This window comes from Callithrix jacchus, chromosome 1, assembly GCF_049354715.1.
Source record: "Callithrix jacchus isolate 240 chromosome 1, calJac240_pri, whole genome shotgun sequence".
NCBI lineage: Eukaryota > Metazoa > Chordata > Mammalia > Primates > Cebidae > Callithrix > Callithrix jacchus.
The window spans coordinates 125,285,878-125,309,027 of NC_133502.1; the positions used below are offsets into that span (position 1 = coordinate 125,285,878).

Sequence of the window (23,150 nt, forward strand, 5' to 3'; positions counted from 1 at the left end):
TTCTTTTTTTGTTGAGTCTCTGCCAGGTTTTGTTATGATAAAATGATTTGGGAAGGATTCCCTATTTTTGGATTGTTTGGAATAGTTTCAGAAGGAATGATACCTCTTTGTACATCTGGTAGAATTCCGCTGTGAACCCGTCTGGACCTGGACTCTTTTTGGTTGATAAGCTATTAATTGCTGCCTCAATTTCAACCCTTGTTATTGGTCTATTGAAGGTTTCAACTTCGTCCTGGTTTAGGCTTGGGAGGGTGCCAGTGTCCAGGAATTTATCCATTTCTTCCAGGTTTACTGGTTTATATGCATAGAGTTGTTTGCAATAATCTCTGATGATGGTTTGTATTTCTGTGGAATCAGTGGTAATATTCTCTTTATCGTTTTTTATTACATCTATTTGATTCTTCTTCATTTTTTTTTATTAATCTGACTAGCAGTCTGTCTATTTTGTTAATCTTTTCCAAAAACCAGCTCCTAGATTTATTGATTCTTTGAAGGGTTTTTTGTGTCTCTGTCTCCTTCAGTTCTGCTCTGTTCTTAGTTATTTCTTGTCTTCTGCTAGGTCTTGAGTTTTTTTATCTTGCTCCTCTAGCTCTTTCAATTTTGATGATAGGGTGTTGATTTTAGATCTTTCCTTACTTCTCATGTGGGCATTTATTGCTATAAATTTCCCTCTAGACACTGCTTTAAATGTGTCCCAGAGATTCTGGTACATTGTGTCTTCATTCTCATTGGTTTCAAAGGACATCTTTATTTCTGCCTTCATTTCATTGATTATCCAGTCAGCATTCAAGAGCCAATTGTTCAGTTTCCATGAAGCTGTGTGGTTCTGAGTTAGTGTCTTAATTCTGAGTTCTAACTTGATTGCCCTGTGGTCTAAGAGACTGTTCGTTATGATTTTCGATCTTTTGCATTTGCTGAGGAGTGATTTACTTCCAATTATGTGGTGATTTTAGAGTAGGTGCAATGCGGTGCTGAGAAGAATGTATATTCTGTAGATTTGGGGCGGAGAGTTCCGTATATGTCTATTAGGTTTGTTTGGTCCAAATCTGAGTTCAAGTCCTAAATATCCTTGTTAATTTTCTGTCTCGTTGATCTGTCTAATATTGACAGTGAAGTGATTAAAGTCTCCCACTATTATTGTGTGGGAGTCTAAGTCTCTTTGTAGGTCGTTAAGAACTTGCTTTATGTACCTGGGTGCTCCTGTATTGGGTGCATATATATTTAGGATCATTAGCTCTTCTTGATGCATTGATCCTTTTACCATTATGTAATGTCCTTCTTTGTCTCTTTTAATATTTGTTGGTTTAAAGTCCATTTAATCAGAGACTAGGATTGCAACTCCTGCTTTTTTTTTTTTTTTTTTTTTTTTTTGCTCTCCATTTGCTTGATAAATCTTCCTCCATCCTTTTATTTTGAGCCTATGTGTGTCCTTGCATGTGAGATGGGTTCCCTGAATACAGCACACCAATGGATCTTGACTTTTTATCCAATTTGCCAGTCTGTGTCTTTTGATCAGGGTATAGCCCATTTATATTTAATGTTAATATTGTTATTTGTGAATTTGATCCTGCCATTTTGAGGCTAGCTGGATGTTTTGCCCATTGGTCAACGCATTTTTTTCAATGTGTCGATGGTCTTTACCATTTGCTATGTTTATGGAGTGGCTGGTACTGGTTGTTCCTTTCCTTGTTTAGTGCTTCTTTCAGGAACTCTTGTAAAGCAGGCCAGCTGGTGACGAAATCTCTCAGCAATTGCTTGTCCATAAAATATTTTCTTTCTCCTTCACTATAAAGCTTAGTTTGGCTGGATATGAAATTCTAGGTTGAAAGTTCTTTTCTTTAAGTATATTGAATATTGGCCCCACTCTCTTCTGGCTTGTAGGGTTTCTGCTGAGAGATCTGATGTGAGTCTGATGGGCTTCCCTTTGTGGGTAACCCAATCATTCTCTCTGGCTGCCCTTAGCATTTTTTCCTTCATTTCAACCCTGGTGAATCTGACAATCATGTGCCTTGGGGTTGCTCTTCTTGAGGAATATCTTTGTGGTGTTCTCTGTATTTCCTGGACTTGAATGGTGGCCTGGCTTGCTAGGTTGGGGAAGTGCTCCTGGATAATATCCTGAAGAGTATTTTCTAGCTTGGATTCATTCTCTCCGTCACACTCAGGTTCACCTATCAAATGTAAATTAGGTCTTTTCACATAATCCCATATTTCTTGGAGGTTTTGTTCATTTCTTTTCACTATATTTTTTCTCTATTCTTGCCTTCTCATTTTACTGCATTGAGCTGATCTTCAATCTCTGATATTCTTTCTTCTGCTTGGTTGATTCAGCTATTGAAACTTGTGTATGCTTTGCAAAGTTCTCGTGTGTTTTTCAGCTCCATCAAGTCATTTATAGTCTTCTCTAAGCTGTTTATTCTAGTTAGCATCTCATCTAACCTTTTTTCTAGGTTCTTAGTTTCTTTGCATTGGGTTAGCACGTTCTTTCAGCTCTGAGAAGTTTGTTATTACCCACCTTCTGAAGGCTGTTTCTGTCAATTCATCAGATTCATTCTCCATCCATCTTTGATCCCTAGCTGGTGAGGAGTTGTGATCCTTTGGAGGAGGAGAGGTGTTCTGGTTTTTGGTGTTCTCATCCTTTTTGCACTGGTTTCTTCCCATCTTAGTGGCTTTATCTACCTGTGGCCTTTGTAGTTGGTACTTTCAGATGGGGTCTCTGAGTGGATGTCCTTTTTGTTGATGTTGAAGCTCTTTCTTTCTGTGTCTTAGTTTTCCTTCTAACAGCCAGGCCTCTCTGTTGCAGGACTGCTGGAGGTCCACTCCAGACCCTGCTTGCCTGGGGATCACCCACGCAGGCTGCCAAATAGTAAGGGTTGCTGCCTCTTTCTTCTTCTGTTATCTTCGTCCCAGAAGGATAGCTGCCAGATGTCGGCCTGAGCTGTCCTTTATGTGATGTCTCTTTGGGTATATGTGGGTCAGGGAGCTGCTTGAGGGCACAGTCTGTTCCTTATAGGAGCTCAAGTGCTGTGCTGGGAGCTTCGTTGTTCCGTGCAGAGCTGCTGGGCAGGTACTTTTAGGTCTGCTGCAGCAGAACTCATAACTACCTGTTTTCCCAGGTCTCTGTCCTAGGAAAGTCAGCTTTATTTATAAGTTCCTGTCATGCTGCTGCCTTTTTTCATAGATGCCCTGATCCACACAGAGTAGTCTAGTCACAGTAGAGGTGTTGCTGAGCTGCCACAGGCTCTGCCCCGCTGCTGTGTGAACTGCCTGGGTAGTGGCAGACTGCCTCAGTAGTGGTGGTCTTCCTTCCCCGACACTGAGCTGGACCATCCTGGGTCCAGCTGCGCTTGCTGCGAAACTCTCAATCCAGAGCATTTCAGATTGCTTACTTTGTGGGGGTGGCACCCGCTGAGCCAGATCATCTGGCTCCCTGTCTCTGCCCCCTCCCTCTCCGTTGAATGGGCGGCTCTGTCTCCCAAGCATTCCAGGTGCCAGTTGAAATGGCTGCCCAGATTTGTGTGAGTTTCTGTGCGCCAACCCAGCACTGGCCATGCTGAAAACTCATGGCGCTTTTCCGCCCGCACATCTGCTGGTCTATGGGCAGTGAAAATTTGTTTGGAAATGTGGTGGGCACTCACCCTCTGTGTTGTTCTTGTTGCACTCCAGAGCTGTTCCTATTCGGCCATCTTGGATCCAGTGAGTTGGAACATATGTATTTTCAAGTCATTGTTTGGCAGTAACATTTTACAGTATTATCAACTTTGGTCTTTCCCCAAAATATAACCCACAAGGTTATATATTTTTTAATTATTTCTGCTGAAGCCAACTAAAAATGTGTAGGATTAACAAATAGATTTTAAATCAATTTTGGGTTGTAGGGCCAATCAGGCTAATTTTATTGTTTTTGTAATCTCAAGAGATGACACTGGATACACACAAAAGTAACCTTTTACCTAGCAGAGGTAGCAACCAGGAGGAACTAGTTAGTAATTTAGCCTGTATTTGGTGGCTGCGTTTTCCCGAGCTGTCATCAAATATCATGTAACAATTATGCTATTCTGGGAGTTATAAACACTGAAAATCCCATTTTCTGGAAGATCGAACGTGAACCTAACCTGCTCAGATCTGTATCCTATGTCCCACTATCACCTCCTTGTTCGATTTTAATTTCCCACATGTGAACTGACAGGTCTTATCAAGGAAGGCGCTTTGAGCCTGATCAGCTTTATGGTCCTGAAGTCCCAGAGAGTAAAATCCACATTAAGATCTAGCTAAAGGAAAACTTGACATTGACTTCAGCAAAAATGGAAGATGAAGCCTTGTACTTGTTGTTCCCCTTTCTTTACAAGTTCTCTCTCCTTTTTGCTTCTGTCAAGAAAGGAAACCCCAGAATCATCAAGTACTGTGCTTAAGTATGTTCTCTGTCGGTTTACAGTGTCCTCCTAAGAGCATATAGTAGCTCTTCTGGAAAGAGCACAAACTGATGAGCTAACTTCTCACGTCGTGCCTGCCTCCCATGGGCCAACTCTACTGTGAACTCTAAGGTGAAGCCCTCAGAGTTTTCCCTCCTCCAGCTTCCTGAACTCCCATTCCAGGGCAACTCCCTTCCTCCAGGTTCGTGCTCTCCAGGCATCCCATTCCCACCTCCCCTCGGCCTCAGTTTCATGCTGGGCTTAGAATGCCCCGCCCTTTAGCCATTGCATTTGTTCATCCTACAAAAATGTATTGAGTGTTGACCGCAGGGCTGGTCCCAGATACTCCTTAATTATGGCAGAACTTATGTCCTTAGTTTCCCCCACCACCCTGGGCTCCACCTACGAAGGATGAGGCAGCTGGACCCCATGACAACAGAGATTTAACGCACAGCGTTGGGGAGGCCTAGTGTCTTGTTTTAGAATACTTTAGAATGTAGTAACTGTGGAATGCTTCTTAGTCGCAGCACTTCATACCCCATGGGTTATTTTAATCTTTGAGCTATGATTATTGGTTTGGGGTAATGTAAATTTGTGTTTGACAAACCTAAGAAAGGAGATTATTGGTGTCTTCTAGAAATGTAGCTCTTACTTCCCCCGGTTCCTTGCAGTCTTAGAAGGCCCTAAGTTATTTTATTTTTATTTTTTTACAAAATCGTAACACTTTAATTAAGGCTTTTAGTTTACATTTGGCCACCTCAAAGTAGTTATAACATTAGGTTGGTCAATTTAAATACTGTGGCTTCCTGTTGGATAGACACACAATCTTTACATTTAAATGTTAATGCATACAAAGCAACAAGACATTGTTAAATAAAACAGCAGCGGTTACTGCAAATTAGGCCTGTGACCAATTACATATGATTAAAATTACTCTCTGCATTCACATGCACAGGACTCATCCACAATTTTACATCCCAACCAAAACATTGCACATGTGAAACAACCACCCACTGGCAAAAATACTAAACCTGTACATTAGTATTACAAGTACACTTATGCAAGAGCAAGCAGGGGATTCACAGTGAGAATCAATAGTTGCAGAAGCCTGAAAATGATTTACAAAAATTGTTAAATCATTAAAAATATTGTCTGAAAATATATACTTCTTGCAGACCCCCACTGTACACATGACCATAAACATTTTTCCCTATATAAACAAAAAAGAAAACAGATAATAAGACATTTGAAAAGTCTGGACATTTCCTTCCCAACAGATATTAAAGGCAATGTCTTTAAGACATTATAATGAAAAGACTATCTTTTTTTTTTGAGACGGAGTTTCACTCTTATTACCCAGGCTGGAGTGCAATGGCATGATCTCAGCTCACTGCAACCTCCACCTCCTGGGTTCAGGTAATTCTCCTGCCTCAGCCTCCTGAGTAACTGTGATTACAGGCATGCGCCACCATGCCCAGCTAATTTTTTTGTTTGTTTGTATTTTTAGTAGAGATGGGGTTTCACCATGTTGACCCAGATGGTCTCAATCTCTTGATCTCGTGATCCACCTGCCTTGGCCTCCCAAAGTGCTGGGATTACAGGCGTGAGCCACCGCGCCTGGCCAAGACTATCATATTTTAAAGACAAGATCACTGTCTCCACAGCTTTTTTAAAAATTAAAAAACTACATAGCTATGTTAAAGCTCTTACTAGGTACAATAATAATGACCTTAAATTTCTTTTAAAAAATTGCAAGAAGCTACAAGTATCAAAGAACTGAAGTTATCTAGAGTAGTCTGTATAGGAGCTCTTTGGACCTTCTTTTATTATGCTAAAATTGTGGTGCTTTTAAGATTTACATTATTGTACTCTCCAATGCAAAGTTTGGGACATGTTAAAGTATACAATACACCATTTTCATACATGCAGAACATTGGTGGATGAAGAATGTCTCTTAGCAGTAATGCTAGATGTAGCCTCTGGTTCAACCAGCTGCATACTCTAGGACTATTATATAAGTAAAAATCTCTCTTGTGATACTGGAAAGTGATTAGAATGTGCAAACTGATAGTAGCTTTCATCCTCCTGTTAAAGAGTACCACCACAGGAAAGTCTATTTAAGATGTTGGTGGGTTTAGCAAAGCTGGAATGCTGGCACTGTTGAATTGGGCAACAGTTCTTCAGACCTAGCTCAGAGCTACAATGCATTTAGTATATTAAAGCAGCTGACATGACAACTTTTTGCGAGCCTTCCCAGGCACTGGAGTTTTTCTGTTAATTTGCTGCACTAGGTCATAAAAGATCTCATTAAAACTTATTTTTGATTTTGCAGAAGATTCTAAGAATGCACAGTTGTTCCATTGTCTGGCTAGATTTTGACCTTGTTTCTTCCCTACAACTCTTTCATCTTCCAAGTCACAATTATTACCAACAAGAATCATTGGAACATCATCAGTGTCTTTAACTGAAAGACTCTATTCTCTCAGGTCTTGTAAATTGTTACATGTGAACTGTGCTGTGATGGAATAAACTAATGCAGAGCCTTGTCCATTTTTCATGTACAAATCCCTCATTGCTGTAAATCATTCCATTCCTGCAGTATCCCAGATTTCTAGCATACACTGCATCTACTTGAGCTTGCTTTCTATAAGAATCTTCTGTCATGGGATCATATTTTTCAACAAAAATTCCTTAAAACAAATTGTACAGTCAAAGCAGACTTTCTAATGCCTCCTGAGATGAGAACGGCTAGCTTATACTCACGCATGATGCAAACTCAGAGCCTACTACCTCTCACGCTGTCACCGGGTCCCTGCAGCCCCGTGCTCCCTCTGGGTCACTACTCTTGCCCTGGCCCTGGCGGGCAGTCCTGCCGCTGCTGCGCTCCCACTACAGCTGGTTTACAAGCCTGACTGGGTGAGGTTTGGCGGTGTCCAGAAAACCCTAAGTTCTATCAAGAAGGAGCTCACAAAGTGGAAACACAGGTCACATCATTCACACACCTTCCCACGCACACACACACCTGATGCCATTACTTTCTACTAAAGCATGAGACAAGCCCATGGTCACTTCCTGCCTCAGGATTTCATAAGGTTTTCAACACTGAATAAAGCCAAAATATGTTTTATTTTAGAGTCTCATTTAGAATCTCTTGAATACTATCAAACAGGTAAATGAGCTAAAAATTTAATTTCGAAGATAACCACATCTCTAGATTCTGTATGGAATAGAAAGCTACATTCAGTAACTTCTCATCACTGCCTTAATAATGCCAGACTATTCCAGTGGGACGTATCAGTGATATTATCAAGAATTTCTTCTGAATTGTTTGGCTGTGTCATCATACCATGAATTTTAGATGGCTCATCCCAGCTGCAACCAAGAGAACACCCTGCAGTCAGCATTACAGAATATGATGGAATTATTTGAGTGTGTAATAGAAATATCAAATGCTCCACCCTGAACTGACCATATTTAAATTAAATTTTGAAACTCGTAAACAATTTAGGAAAAAAAAAATATAAAAGATAGCATCCCAGCCACAGGGTGAATACTGATTGATTTTTTATTTACTTATTTATTTTTGAAATGGAGTTTTCCTCTTGTTGCCCAGGCTGGAGTGCAATGGTGCAATCTTGGCTCACTGCAACCTCCACCTCCCAAGTTTAAGCAATTCTCCTGCCTCAGTTTCCCAAGTAGCTGGGATTACAGGTGTGCGCCACCACACCTAGCTAATTTTGTATTTTTAGTAGAAACGGGATTTCACCATGTTGGCCAGGCTGGTCTCAAACATCTGACCTCAGGTTGTCCACCTGCCGAGGCCTTCCAAAGTGCTGGGATTACAGGTACGAGCCACTGCACCTGGCCTTGTGATTAGTTTTTTTTTTTTTAAATGTTTGATTTCTCAGACTTAAGGAAGAAGGGTAATTTGGACTCTGGTTGAGTCACTTTTTAAATGATGGTCTTCCTAAATGACCTAGATCAGTGTCATATCAACCTAGGAGGCATTAGCCAACGACTGAACTGATGACTTCTTGGAGAAACACAGGGTATGTAGGAGGAGAGCAACATGATGGGTCAACTGTGCTATACTAGGTACTATCTGATGAAACAGTGCAAAAAATAAAGCAAGGCAATATGTGTGTTTTTATATATATTACTAATTACTGGATAGTCCCAGACTCTGCTATAACTATATATAAATGTCCAGCTGTAGATAGGTATCTTTAAATGTAAATATCTTTATATACACAGCTATGTATGGCTGAAGGCAAATTAGTGAAACAGTCCTGTCTCGCCTCTTTGCTTAAATTGAACTCTGCTGAAATGATTCCAGACAAATGCCTAGGTTATTCCTAAAGATCTTTAGGGAGGCAGATATGACAGCCTCTTAGTATTTTTTAAATATTAAGGTTATCGGTCAGTGCTAAGGGCACAGCCATCCTCAGCTTTACCACTTACAGCTGTGTGACCTTAAGCAGGTCTTTTTACCCTTCCCAGCCTCAGTTTTCTTATCTGTAAAATGGGGATTAAAGATAGTGCTTTCTTTGTGCAGTTGTTGAGAGGACTGAATGATGCATGCCAAGCTCTTAGCCTTGGTACTTGGTCAGTAATGGGCATCCTGTAAACGTTTGCTATTGTTATTATAATAGGGCACCAAAATGAAATGTCTGGGCATTAAATTGCTCATTTAAATGTTTCCACAAGGGGGCCATGTGCAGTGGCTAATGCCTGTAATCCCAGCACTTTGGGAAACTGAGGCATGCAGATCACATGAGGTCAGGAGTTCGAGACCAGCCTGACCAGCATGGTGAAACCCTCATCTCTACTAAAAATACAAAAATTAGCCAGGCGTGGTGGTGCATGCCTGTAATCCCAGCTACTCAGGAGGCTGAAAGAGGAGAATCACTTAAACTGGGGAGGCAGAGGTTGCAGTAAGCCAAGATCATGCCACTACACTCCCGCCTGGATGACAAAGCAAGCCTTCATCTTGAAAAAAATTTAAAAATACAGTGGAATAAAAAATAAATGTCTCCACAAGGGTCCTGAAGAAAACTTCCAGGTAGCTTTGTGCCAGTCACTGCTCAAACTCCTGTTTCACTGGCACTGAGTCAGGACACACAGGCGTCACTGGGAAGGCTGTTTTCCACAGCTGTGGTTATTACGCATCTTATTCTCTTTCTTTGTTCCAGCTTCCAAGGCTTCCCTAGATCACAAGAGAAACAAATCGGAATCAGAAGGAAACCAGCAAAGACTGGAGTCTTAGATTCAAGGCCTCAAGAGCCCAGCAGTTTACAAAATTCTGGATCTAAAACATGCCCTGGGGCCTCCCTTCCAAATGCAACAATCTCCTATTGACTAAAATATAAGATGTGAAGGTCTTGGGCCCCTTTTTGGTCACCCTATGCTCCTTGTGCATTGAATTCTCATGTTCCAGCATTGGTGGCTATAGCCTGGTGGCAGGTATTAAGCATTTCAAGAGTCTATGTAGCAGCCCCTCTTCTTTGGGGTGTTGCCCTCCTCAAGGAGCATGCTCACAGAGGCCACAAGCTTATGAGTTCTTTCTCCGAGCTCAGTGATGCTTGACAAGATTGGCAGTTTAAAGTCCTGGGCTTTAAACTGCCATCTCTGACATGCAGCGAGAGTCCTACAGATCATAGGGACCACCCACCAGCTGCCTTGTCCACACTTCATCACCCCCACACACATGCCCACTTTGCACTCTGGCCTGACAGTGTGATTTGCACACAGGTGTCCAGGAGGCGGTGGTGAGCTGCTTGAACAAACAGACTCGGGAGCCTGCTGATGAGAACCTGTGCGTGACCAGCCGCCGGCCCCCACAGCTCCTGAAATCCTGCAATTTGGATCCCTGCCCAGCAAGGTAAGGGATGTGTGGCCTGCCCTGCTGTCCAGGGGCGTGCACATAACTGGGTGCATCTTTCAATGGGCAAGACTGAAATATACTTATTGTTACTCGATGTTTTGAAAACCAATTAGCATCAGTTCAAACTTTTAGTGAAATCCACTTAAGTTTAATTGAAACCAGGGCTTTGGAATTCCAGCCCAATCAATGGTCATGCCAGAGTCTGGAATATGCCGTGCATTGACATGAGCCTGTGGCAAGGCTGGTATGTGTGTGTGCCATGCAGTTGCTTTCTCCTGAAGGGAACATGAGCTGACCACAGACATCATGGGCTCTGCCACCTTTTAGCCTATGTCCTAAGCACTCACACTATAGTAATGAACTGGTCTGTGAATTGCAGAATAGAAGGACCTGAAGCATCTGGGTGGTACAGCTGATCCACTGTGAAATCTATATGCAAACACCATGCAGATCTGTTACAGCATGCTCCGGGAGTGTGTGTGCCATTCCACATGCATAAAATCAATTAGAGCATTTCATTGTTCAGCCCTCCCTGGGTCTCATTATTACCCAACCTTGAGTCACAGCCTTGATTGAGTTAATCAGTCCAATCATTGCTTCAGTCCATACAATTTTATGGTGTCTTCAGAAACTTGCCTTTTAGATATTTATTTTTGAGCAAACCTCATCTATAGTTCTGGCTTGGAAGGGAGACGTTTAAGAACCAAAGCCAGACTTTCAAATCTGCTGATGGAATGAAGAAATGTTACCGAATAGGGTCAGATCCTTGATGAAAAGGGGAATGCTGATTCTGAATGATAGTTTTTCTGCCAAGTGTGTCACATAAGGAGCAGTTAATACCTGTATTGCTTTCAGGCATTAACCATAGTTTGCTGGTCACACTGATGCACTGCTTGTATTATTTCTCAGCTGGCTAGATTCTTTTCTTTGTGTCTTGGAGGATACAGATCATAGTCTTCCTCCAGTCAGATGGAGGCACATCCCATGGTGACTCTTCTCCTGCTAGTCACCAGAGTTGTTCTGTATGATGATCTGGATGGTGGACCTGGGCATCCCCTCTTCAAATACAGAAGGGGGAAACTAGTGTCGCCTTCCCCAAGGCAACCAGAAAAATCAGTCAGCAACTGCTTTGGAGAAGCATGCCACCCATGAGAACAGCGGTCATCAAGATAAGAGTCCATGTCGGGTCCAGTACATGAAATCCTGAGTAGCCTTTTTCTATTTCTGTCCCACCTTGTTCCACATCTCTATCCCAACTCCACAGCTCTCTAGTTGTTGAGCCTAAGACTAGGTACATGGGAAACAGCATGAACTTTTCTATTTGACTATAGTCCCGTCATCTAGGAAGAGGCAGTGTCGATTCAGCATGGACAGCCTGCAAGGTTCTTGGTTAGGCCACCAAGAGGCCTGGTTTCTCATCCTTCCGGTCACCAGCTAGCTCTATGGCCCAGGGCTAGGAGTCTGCCCTTTATGTTTCCGCATCTGCAAAGTGAACTAGTTGTGCATGATGATCTGAGGTCACCATGACCTGTTCACATGTCCCATGATTCTTTGTTTTGTAGGCGGAAGCATTAAACAGCTACTCCTGCTGCTGTGTGCTGATCATTGCTGTAATTTCTTTTCTGCTTATTTGTCATTATTTGAAAAACTTGCAGAAAGGTCTTTCTAACCACATTCCCATGTTGTTACAATGCCCAAATGCTGAGGCAGTGCCGAGGAGTTGGTGCCCGGGACTTGCTGAAAACTGCTTGCGCTCGTGGTTTCCAAACCCTTCTTTAAGCAGCAAAAGGAATAGGACATGAGATGTTACTTCTCATTCTCAAAGTACTAACTATGGTTAAGTTAGATGAGGTTAGATTATCCTGTGACCTTTCTGTTGACTCACAGACAAGGACTGTTGTTGAGCTAAATGTTGCTGCATTTGCTCCAGATAAACTCAGTTCTCTGATTTCCCACCAGCCAATGTCAAGCCGACAGGTAAGACCTCTCACTGGGCACAGCCAGGAGTTTCTTGGGTAGCCCATACACATTTGAACATTTGTAGAATGTTGCTAATTACAGTAATAAAAGAGCAAAAGTATAATGGCCTGATCTCATCCAAGAGTCAAAATAGATTTTCACCCTAAAAGTGAGCAATGTGTAGAGGTGCCTTTCCTGTGGAGTATCTCAGTCTGATGTCAGAGAAAAATCTCCCTTCCCTTCTCCTGGTGTTCAATATGTTTAGAAGAGAAGACATGTTTGGTAGGAGCATAATAGTGTGTGTTTTCCCAACAACCCACAACCTCTGATCTGTTGGGAGCAATTTAGATCTTTAATTCACAATTCTTATTCCACATGGTTCAGTGTTCCCTGTACATTTTTGTGTGTCTTCTGATGGGATGCAAGTTTCTAGGCTGTGTCCAGTGGGCTCTTAGTCTGTGCTGCTATGCATGTGTTTAAAGAAATACCATAGCATTTTCTGTGGGGCATAACGACATTTCAAGTCTTGGTCGCTGGGCCTTTGTCTCTGAGAGGTCACCCCTGGTTAAGATAAACAGCTCTCCCAAGCAGTTGTTAGGCCCACTGAACACCAGTTAGGAAGCCACTTTTTTTCTCGTATGTGATCAGAGTTATGAGATCACATGGAGAATACCAAAGGTCCCAGAGAGCAAGTCCAATCTGTGTAGGCAGGCTTTCTAAGATTGAACTTGCCTTCTCTTGACTCTGTGTGATGGCAGCGTTTGTATCAGAAGCACATGTCTAGCTTTCACCAGGCAGATACATCCTCATACCTGGTTATTCACAATGGGAAGATGTTTTCTCGAGCTGAAGGTATTCTGATTGTTCCAATTTGTGTGTGTGCATGCAGTGCCTACATTTTTTTAGAACACTTTTAACAAATAGTCACTTTCTGTTTGAAGAGTACTAGATTTTAAAGTTCTTGCTGTCAGCTTTATGTCTGAATCCTCCATTCTGTACCTAGCACAATGTTTGACACATAGCGAGTGATTAAGTGCTTATTATATAAATGAGTATGAAGTACCAGGGACAAATTCATAAGTAGCAACGTTTGGACCATATTATCAATGACAGCTGGGAAGATCTCAGTGCTTTCTCTCCTCTGCATCATCCTTATCCCTTCTCTCCCACCTTCCAGATGCCATTGATCCTTTCCTTAAGCTTAAGGCTTTAAACACCAACTTAAAACATAAATAGACTCAGGATTGAACCTTTTATGTTATCATGTGTGTATGGCAAACTATCCCCCAAGTATGGAGACAAAGACAAACTCGAATGGAAGAGAGAGGGACAGGTGGAGGTCGAGTAAGTTATAGGCATTACCCAGGGAGGAAGTATGATTGTTGGGAAAGATGGAAAGTAGTATATGGAAGACAGATGTTAATCCCTTCACAACTTTGCTAAGATTGACCATAAGAAATTAGGACAATTTTTGCTTGTGAGCTACCAACGAGAATTTTTCATCGAAGTTAATGAGTAATTCATGTGTCCAGAAGTTATACCATCCACCTAATCCTTCAGTGGGAAAACCAGCTCAAGGGAGAAATAGCCAAAAAAGACCTAAGATTGGTCATTAAAAAAGAAGTCAGCCTCCTGTTCCTAATAAGGAAGTTTTCCATGGTATAGTTATACAAGGAATACATGAATATTCTCATTCTTTAAAACTGAAGCACAGCAGAAGTAATACAAAATAAAAACAAAAGTACACGCTCTCCTTTTACTACTGTGTTCTTCAGCTTCAGTTTCTTCTTATACCCAGAGATAACACGGTTAATGCTTTGCCACATACACTTCCAGATATTTTTCTATGAATTTATATACATATAAGAACATATACAAATAGATAAGGGTTTTTCCCTTTATAAATGGGATCTTACTGTGTATATTGTTGGGAAACTTGATTTTGTCACTTAATATTATGCACTAAAGATCTTTTACATCCCTGAGACACCAAAATTAAATAACCAGCACATTGATATAGACCTGCTCTGTCACTTTTAACAATCCGACCTTCAAGAGGCCATATACCTTTTGAATCCTCAGTTTTCTCCTCTCCAAAATAGGAACATAGTAGGCACTCAGAAGAAATCATTACCTTCTCCTTTCTTTTCATTTTGGTGAGAAATACTTCTAGTTTAAACAAAAACATGATTTAAAAAAATTTAGGCCTTAAATATAATTAGATGTTTTTATTTAACTAAAGTCTTAATAATTAAGCTTTAGGCTGGGCATGGTAGCGCACGCCTGTAATCCCAGTACTTTGGGAGGCCAAGGCAGATGGACCACTTAAGATCAGGAGTTCAAGACCAGGCTGGACATCATGGCAAAACCCTGTCTCTATAAAAAATACAAAAATCAGCTGGGTGTGTGGAGGGGTATGCCAGTAGTCATAGCTACTTGGGAGGCTAGGATGGGAGGATCACTGAACCCAGGGAGGTCAAGGCTTCAGTGAGCTGTGATCACACCATTACACTCTAGACTGAGTGACAGAGTGAGACCCTGTTTCAAAAATAATAATAATAATAAGCTTTAGCAACTGTCTCCCTGGTTTACAATAGCACTGACATGAGCAGCCCAAGGAAAAGCAGAAAGTACTACCTTTTAAAAAAAAGCATATGACTGTTATTAATTATAAGCATTTGATAGCCTCGCCAGTGTGTGTTGAAAAGATTTGGTAAATGTATGTGGAGGAGGGGAATGAAGTAAGCAATGAAAGCCAGATGGCTGAAAATGAAGGAAATTCCAAGCAATTTCTGCAGCTTTGTTCTAGCATACTTTTTAAACTAAACTTTTATTTCTGTGCAACAGAGAAGAGCTGAGTGGTACAGAATAGATAAACAGGGAAGGGGAAAAAAGCTCATAATTCCAGGAACAGTACTTGGTTTCTGCCTTCCTCCTTCCCAGCCCCAGTCTCTTTTCTCAGACCTAGGATGGTTCTTAGAACCAACAAGAGCTATAAACAAAGATTGAGAATCCCTATTTGAGAGGAGAGAGTTAAGAAACACGTCTGCAGGGTCACAGAGTCTTCTCTTTAAAAGCATACTTCAGAATGCCTATTTTATTATACACTAACAAAATCTATGCATACTAGTAGCAAATGATTTCCAATTTGAAATTTTCTTTTATATTAGCTTACAATGGCTAGAGCAGAAGGTGCTGCCTTTTAACGCAATCATATTTTAATTTATTTGATGGAGCTTTCAAAGCTTCGCAGGCCCCCTCTCCTCTGACAACTTGTTTTAAAGATTACTGTTTCAACATGCTCTTGAAATATTGATTTATCTTCTGCTGTACTCCTAAATTTCCATCCATTGCCTTTTGGCTCTGTCCACACTAACTTTTAGGTACTTAAAGCAAAAGTACACCAGAGCTCACTGGCATCCACAGAAATTAAGTCCATATCCAGGCGCCTTCGGAGAGTTAATGCTGTTACTACTGTCAACCCCCTTGGTAAATACAGATGTGTCTTACACTGCCCCTCTCTTTTCTTCCTCTGATGGATAGGAACCTGCCACAGCCTATTCCTTAATTGTTGGGCCAGACGGGGCCAGTGGGAGTCTCTTTTGTTTCTCTAGCGGGACTGTATTGACCCAGTGATCGCAACTGTCCCCAACAGCATTGTGGTATCAACAAGGGTAAAGGTCATATGTCTATTTGCTTCAGGGCTAAAATCTTCATTTTTCCTAAAGATATTCCTTTCCATGATTACACATGGCAAAGGAATATCTTTACATTACCTGTTACATTAACCTCCAACCTGTGTGGAATGAGCTTTAATGATTTTAGAAATTGCTTTGCAGCTGGGTGCAGTGGCTCACACCTGTAGTCCCAGCACTTTGGGAGGCTGAGGCAGGTGGATCACCTGAGGTCAGGAGCTCGAGACCAGCCTGGCCAACATGGCGAAACCATGTCTCTACTAAAAATACAAAAATTAGCCAGGTATGGTGGTATGTGCCTGTAATCCCAGCTACTTGGGATGCTGAGACAGGAGAGTCGCTTGAACCTGGGAGGCAGAGGTTGCAGTGAGCCAAGATCATGGCATTGCACTCCAGACTGGGCAACAGAGTGAGACTCTGTCTATAAATAAATAAATAGAAATTGCTTTGCATGCGTAGATTTAGTTGCTGCATGAGTTTGGGGTGAAAATCAAGGGATTAGATCTACCTTCCCATCATGTCACCTGAAACCATATATGATATGACTCATTCTAAAAAGATAGAAACATTGGCATTAGAAAAAATCCATGCAATTACATCCTGAGAGGGAACCTTTTCTGGATTCTTAATATCTATGTAATTGGACAGCGCTTTAGACCACCTAATTCTGCCTAGACTCTAGGAAATGTCTATATATAGACCATTGGTTAAAGTTAACTTTCTGCACAAATATTAAAGCAGACAGTGTTTTGCATCCCAATTCAGCAAAAAGAAAAATAAAATAAATATGTAACAAGCATCTTTGTGTCTGCTTGTATTTGTCTGTCTGGGATACCTAGAAGACAAGACCCTGTCCTAAAGGAGTTACCAGTTAAAAGATGATTTCAACACAGTAACTACTGTGAATAGGGCAAGCACAGGGTTCAATGGAAGCTTGAGGCTGGGAGAAGGCTTCCTGGAGGAGGCAATGCCTCCTGTGCTGAATGGTAAGGCATAAGTAGGAGTTATCCAAGTAAGGAAGGAAGATGTTGCAGGCAAGTGGAAAACCATGAGCACAAAATGAAGGACAAAAAGTGGAAGCCAGTGTTAGAGACTAGACAGAAGCCGGAGCAGGGAGAGCCCAGTATGCCAGGTTAAGTTGTTTGGACTTTATGTCCTGTGGGCAATGAAGAGCCATTGAAGGGTATTAGGCAGGGGTGCGGAACCGTTAGATTTGCTTGGAGAAGGAGGACTCTGGCTACTCATCCAAGAAAGCTGAACTAGTAATGGTGGTTAGCGTTTATCGTAGCCATCTTTCCTTTTTCTCTATATATAGAGTCACAAATAAATAGTGGGCTCTGTGTAATCTAAACCATAACATTTTTTCATTGAAAACGAATGCCCTCCTGTCCCAGGTATGTTCACATTTTGTTTGCTCCCACAATGAACCCAGTGTGTGTTGACTTGGCGTAGTCACCTGGCAGGAGTAGGACAGACCCCCAAGGAAAGGTGTCAGGGCATCAGGAGCAGCGCAGCTCTCTGATCCCTGGTAGACCTTCCAGCTCTAATATTCTGTGATTCTTTGAAGGTAATAATAATTATCCACATAAATGAAGCTTTTCAACAAAGAAGGAAAAATTAATTTTTTTTTTGAGACAGAGTCTCACTCCGTCACCAGGTGCCAGGCTGGAGTGCAGTGGCGCAACCTCAGCTCACTGCAACCTCCACCTCCCGGGTTCCAGCAATTCTCCTGCCTCAGCCTCCCAAGTAGCTGGGACTACAGGCACGTGCCACCATGCCCAGCTAATTTTTTTTTGTATTTTTAGTAGAGACGGTGTTTCACCATGTTGGTCAGGATGGTCTCGATCTCTTGACCTCATGATCCACCCGCCTCGGCCTCCCAAAGTGCTGGGGGGAAAATTAAATTCTAATCAGAAAACTACCCTGAGTCAAATTTAAGTCCCAAAGACAAAGCACCTCTATTAGTTAAAAAACAGGAACTGGCTTTAACTATAAAGAGCTACAAGAAGGCTGCAGGGAGCAAGACTTACATGACCATAGGAGAAATGTAGGTGAAAGCATTTGGGCAGCAAGGATGGTTCAACATTGAAGCACTGAATGTTTTAATAATGCCTTAATGGTGTTTGTTCATGTGTAAAAGGATACAAAATATCCTGATTCCTTCCATTTAGAATGTTGTGATGCCCTTTAAGATAACTAGACTTTCTTTTCATTCTGTCTCCAGTGAACAAATGTCTATTGAATGCCTGCTTTGTACCAAGCATCTGTGGGAGATACAGTAATGAACAAGACCCACTTTGTTCCCTGCAGCAGGCAAAGCCAGAGTTTGTGAATGATCCTGGAGGGGTCACTCTGTTTTCTAAATATTGGATGCCTTAAGTGCTGCTATTCTTAAGATACTTAATACTTATTAACTTAAACCTCCTGAGTTCTTCACCACACCAAGAGCTGATGTATCTGTACCAGTCATCAACCTCACTGTTGATAAGCACCATGAATACAGAATTATCACCACCAGCTGGCTTTCTCCTGTGGATATGGTGATGAAACATTGGAATTTTATGGTTCAAAAACCTTCTAGCTTACAAATCAATCAACAGTACCTGAGTGGGGTCTCCCAAAATAAATCTTTTTTATTTTTTTAAGTTTTTGCCTTTCCCTACAATCTAGTGTTTCTGAAGTTCTAAAGTAACAATTTAAGAGCAAGCTATAGTTTGACTGATGCTTTGAAATTATGATTATTGCTGCCTAAGTGTACAAGATGCCTTCTTTAGAAATTTCGAGCAGACGGGCTCATGAACAATTTGATGAGAAGAATTTTTCTTTTCACCTTAGAATTAGAAATATGCCATATAACCTTAAACTTGGAAAACAAAGTAGGAAAAAAAACTTGAGAAAGAGAGAGAAAAAAAGAAATATTTAAGTGACATAAAAATGAGGGAGTGAAAAAGAGAATGCTCTGACTTGTATGCAATAATTTGGCAGATACAGTTCAGGAACAGTTCATACTTCTGAAAATATTATTCCTGTCGTGATGCCAGCCAAGGTCAGGCAGTTCTTAGGTTATCTGCTGCAGTTGCAAAGAGATCTGTCGCAAAGCAGAGCCCAGCCAGCTACCATCTTCACAGTGAATCTATTCTTCCTTCATTTATGTCTTTTCCATTCCCTTTTTCTCTTCATCATTTTATCTAGTTATCTTTAGCTGGGCTGCAGTGCACTTTGGTGTTTATGTGAGGGACACAAGGAAACCTAAGGGAAGAATGATTATCACTGCATTAACACAGCTCCCAGACCTGTAGATGCTCATTGCCTTCTCATGAGGCTTCAGTTTTTACATGGGGAGTTACTGTCAGTGAGGCCTAGACAGGCACGGATGTCAGCCATAGGCTGCATGCTAGAACAGCTGAAAGCGGTGCCTTCTCTGTAACTTACTGCTACTGACTCTGGTCACTGAGTGGGTAGACACAGACACCTTTTTGGCTGCCTAAAGGAGCTATTATGTGAATCAAAGAGGTAGAAAGGGCATTCTGCTCAAGTTGCTTAGAGCGTGACACTTATTCCACTATTAGTGATGCTGTTAAATACCGAGCTGTGACTTACTTTGATCATACATGACCCTCTGTAAGAGATGCTAATTGTCATCTCAGCATGGTGTTTCTTTTTTTTATCAGATATGACTTTTCCTAAAGGGAGGAATCTGGGTAATTTTTAGGAATGGGGAAGCTTTGGCCAGGCACGGTGGCTCACGCCTATAATCCCAGCACTTTGGGAGGCCGAGGTGGGTGGATCACGAGGTCAAGAGATCGAGACCATCCTGATCAACAAGGTGAAACCCCATCCCTACTAAAAATACAAAAATTAGCTGGGCATGGTGGTACGCACCTGTACTTCCAGCTACTCGGGAGGCTGAGGCAGGAGAATTGCTTGAACCCAGGAGGCGGAGGTTGCGGTGAGCCAAGATCGTGCCATTGCACTCCAGCCTGGGTAACAAGAGCGAAACTCCATCTCAAAAAAAAAAAGAATGGGGAAGCTTCAGGAGGACAAGACCAAGAGGAGACTTGGCAATGCCAAAGCTAAATATTCCCCACCAGGAGTAGAGATACTGCCTGGAAAAAAAAAGAAACATCAGAGGATTTTAAGATCAGACAGATGGTGGCTTTCTTGCTTGCTCCGTAGCATGGGCTGGTGTATTAGGCTGTTCTCACATTGCTATAAACAAATACCTGAGACTAGGTAATTTATAAACAGAAGAGGTGGCTCACATCTGTAATCCCAGCACTTTGGGAGACTGAGGTGGGAGGATCACTTGAGCCCAGGAGTTTGAGACCAGCCTGGGCAACATTATCAAACTACATCTCCACAAAAAATACAAAAGTTAGCCAGCCATAGTGGCATGCCCCTGTTGTCCCAACTAGTCAGGAGGCTGAGATTGGAGGATCACTTGAGCTCAAAAGGTCAAGGCTGCAGTAAGCCATAATTGTACCACACAGCTGTGCCATTCAAAAAGAAAAAAGAAAAAGAAAAGAAAAGAGGTTGAATTGGCTTACAGTTCTGCAAGCCATACAGGAAGTACGGCAGCATCTGCTTTTGGGGAGGCCTCAGGAAGTTTCCAATCATCGTGGAAGGCAGAGCCGGGGGAGGCACTTCATATGGCGAAAGCAGGAGCAAGAGGGTGAGTGGGGAGGTGCCACACACTTTTCAACCACCAGCTATCACAGGAACTCACTATCTTGAGGACAGTACCAACAGGATGGTACTAAACCATTCATGAGAAGCCACCCCTATCATCCAACCATCTCCCACCAGGCCCCACCTCCAACATTAAGGATTATATATCCAGTAGATTTGGGCAGGACAAACTACATCAGCCAGCTACATTACCTCTGTAAGACTCAGTTATCCTTGTCTGTAAAACAAAGATAATTATCCCAACTGCCGAGCAGGGTTGGTAAGGATGATCGCATACGTAAAGCATTCAGCTAGTTCCTACCTCATTTAATAGACAATGAAATAAACAGGGATCTGCCAACGGTCTTAGTCCTCTATATGGGAAACCACGTGACATAGACCTTCATAATTATTTTCTACTCACTGAGTTTACTCTGAAATTTTCTTAACACACTAGTATGGGGCAGGGTAAAGAGAGGCTATGGATAGAACCTAGCTTCAAGCCAGCTTTCTGTACAGCCCACACCAGATCTCTTAGGCATTTTGAGAACAGGAAGCAGGACAGCTGGTCCTCATGGGGTCAACCTAGTGCTAAGAAAGGAGTACTTGTTGGGACATTCCATTTAACATTAACACCTAATCCAGTAAGGTGTGTTTTCTAAGTACCATTATGAGATGACAATGTGGTAGCAGGGGAGACCAAGTCCAAAGGGTCCTTAAAAAGTTAATATCCTGGCCCAGCATGGTGGCTCACTCCTGTAATCCCAGCACTTTGGGAGGTCGAGGTGGGTGGATCACCTGAGATCAGGAGATCAAGATCATCCTGGCCAACACAGTGAAAGCCCGTCTCTACTAAAACTACAAAAACTTAGCCAGGCATGGTGGCAGGCACATGTAATCCCAGCTACTCAGGAGACTGAGGCAGGAGAATGGCTTGAACTCAGGAGAGGGAGATTGCAATGAGCCAAGATCGCGCCATTGCACATCAGTCTGGCAACAGAATGAGACTCCATCTAAAAATAAAATAAAATAAAAAAGCTGATACCCTGTGTGACATGACTGAAGGGAGGAAGGCCCTTGGATAAGAGGTGTGATCCTGAAATGAGCCGCTGTGTCCTGATGGCCAGAAAGGCCTAGAATAAGGAAGAAATCAGGAAGCTTCTATGAATTTTGTTATTCCTAGCCAGTTGTCTCTTCTAATGTTTGTGGGAGGGAAGAAGAAGAAAGTGAGGAAGGAAAGAAGGAACAAAGAGAGTAAAGGAAAGAAAAGAAGGAAAAGAGGGAAAGCCAAGTCATGGTAGTACATAAGGTACAGGACAGCTTGCCCCCATATCCTTGCTGACCCTCACTGGTCATCTTTGAGCAAGGTATGGTTTCCCTAATAGCTTCTGTTTATTAAGCACTTACAATATGCCAGGCACTGTGCCCATCACTTTATATACATTATTTTGTTTAATCTTCCCCACAATTTTATGAGGATGATTCCATTCCTATCCTAACTTTACAGCTGAGGAAGCAGAATCTTTAGTGAGATATGTTGTAACTAGCCAGTGGCAAGTCCGAATTTGGAACAAGGTATGTTTAATGCCAAAGCAGTTACTGAGAACTTGAGGCTGTCTGTCCCTCTGTCACTGTGTTTATAGTTCCATCCATCACCCCATCTGTCTCTCACAATGTCCTGGGATCGTGCTGCAAGCATGGGAATGACCACAGTGTAAAGAACCAACTCTAGTCTCATAGCAGCTTACAACCTAGTAAACATCACAAGTTAACGAGGTCTGCTTTCTTCATCTCTATCGGATAACCTTCATCTTATACTCTGAGTTACCAAGAGTAGAACTAGACTCTTGGCGAAAGCGAGCATTTGAAGGACAGAGTCAAAAATTCCTTAGAATACAGACTTCTCAAGGCAGAACCCAACACTTGGGAAATGAAGTATGCTAAAAGAGGAGTTTAATAGACCTAAAGTGAATGTCTTCAAACCCACCACTGAGTTATTAGGCAAAAGGCTCATTTCCTTAAAAAAAAAATACAAAGAAATGATAACACATGCAGAGATGCATCCTTTGCTTATAGAGCTGGAAGAAATTGGAAGCTGTCTTGGAGGTTTGTGTCTTTGCTCTGTCACTGGCCTACCTTATGCTTCACAGATACCTGTGCATGTTATAAATTACCAATACCACCATCCCTCCAGACACACACACTCTCCGCCCCCCATCCCGCCCGCTTCGCTTCTCTTTCCCCAGTGAAACCTGGGTCCTTGCCTCCTTTTCTGTGCCACTCTGACTTTGCTACCACCTGTTCCCTCTCTCCCCCAAAGACTTATTCTCAGTCACCTTGCCTTTTGACTACCCAAATTCCCAGCTGACCCTTCTCTGTCACTTGTACAGGATACAGTCTTCTCCCTTCTTTCACCTCTTTTTCTCCCACTCTCCACTGCCCCCACCCCCATTCATTCAATTGAACTCAGCTAAGAATTAGGAAAACAAAACTACCTAAACTAATTCAAACTAAGGTGTAAATGACTGATTTCCA

General features: G+C 42.1%; 1 protein-coding gene and 1 pseudogene across 6 annotated transcripts in view; one reads left to right on the forward strand and one right to left on the reverse strand.

Moving 5' to 3' along the window:
• The window catches only part of ADAMTSL1 (ADAMTS like 1), a 1,072,914-nt gene that overhangs the window by 842,391 nt on the left and 207,373 nt on the right, over positions 1 to 23,150 (forward strand). For all 6 annotated transcript variants that reach the window (XM_078369765.1, XM_078369768.1, XM_035306411.3 and 3 more), the window contains one exon: positions 10,161 to 10,290. In XM_078369765.1, coding sequence (XP_078225891.1) covers positions 10,161 to 10,290 — 130 coding nt within the window. The remainder of the gene's footprint in view (positions 1 to 10,160; positions 10,291 to 23,150) is intronic.
• LOC100404099 (ras-related protein Rap-1b pseudogene) lies at positions 6,540 to 7,176 on the reverse strand (annotated as a pseudogene).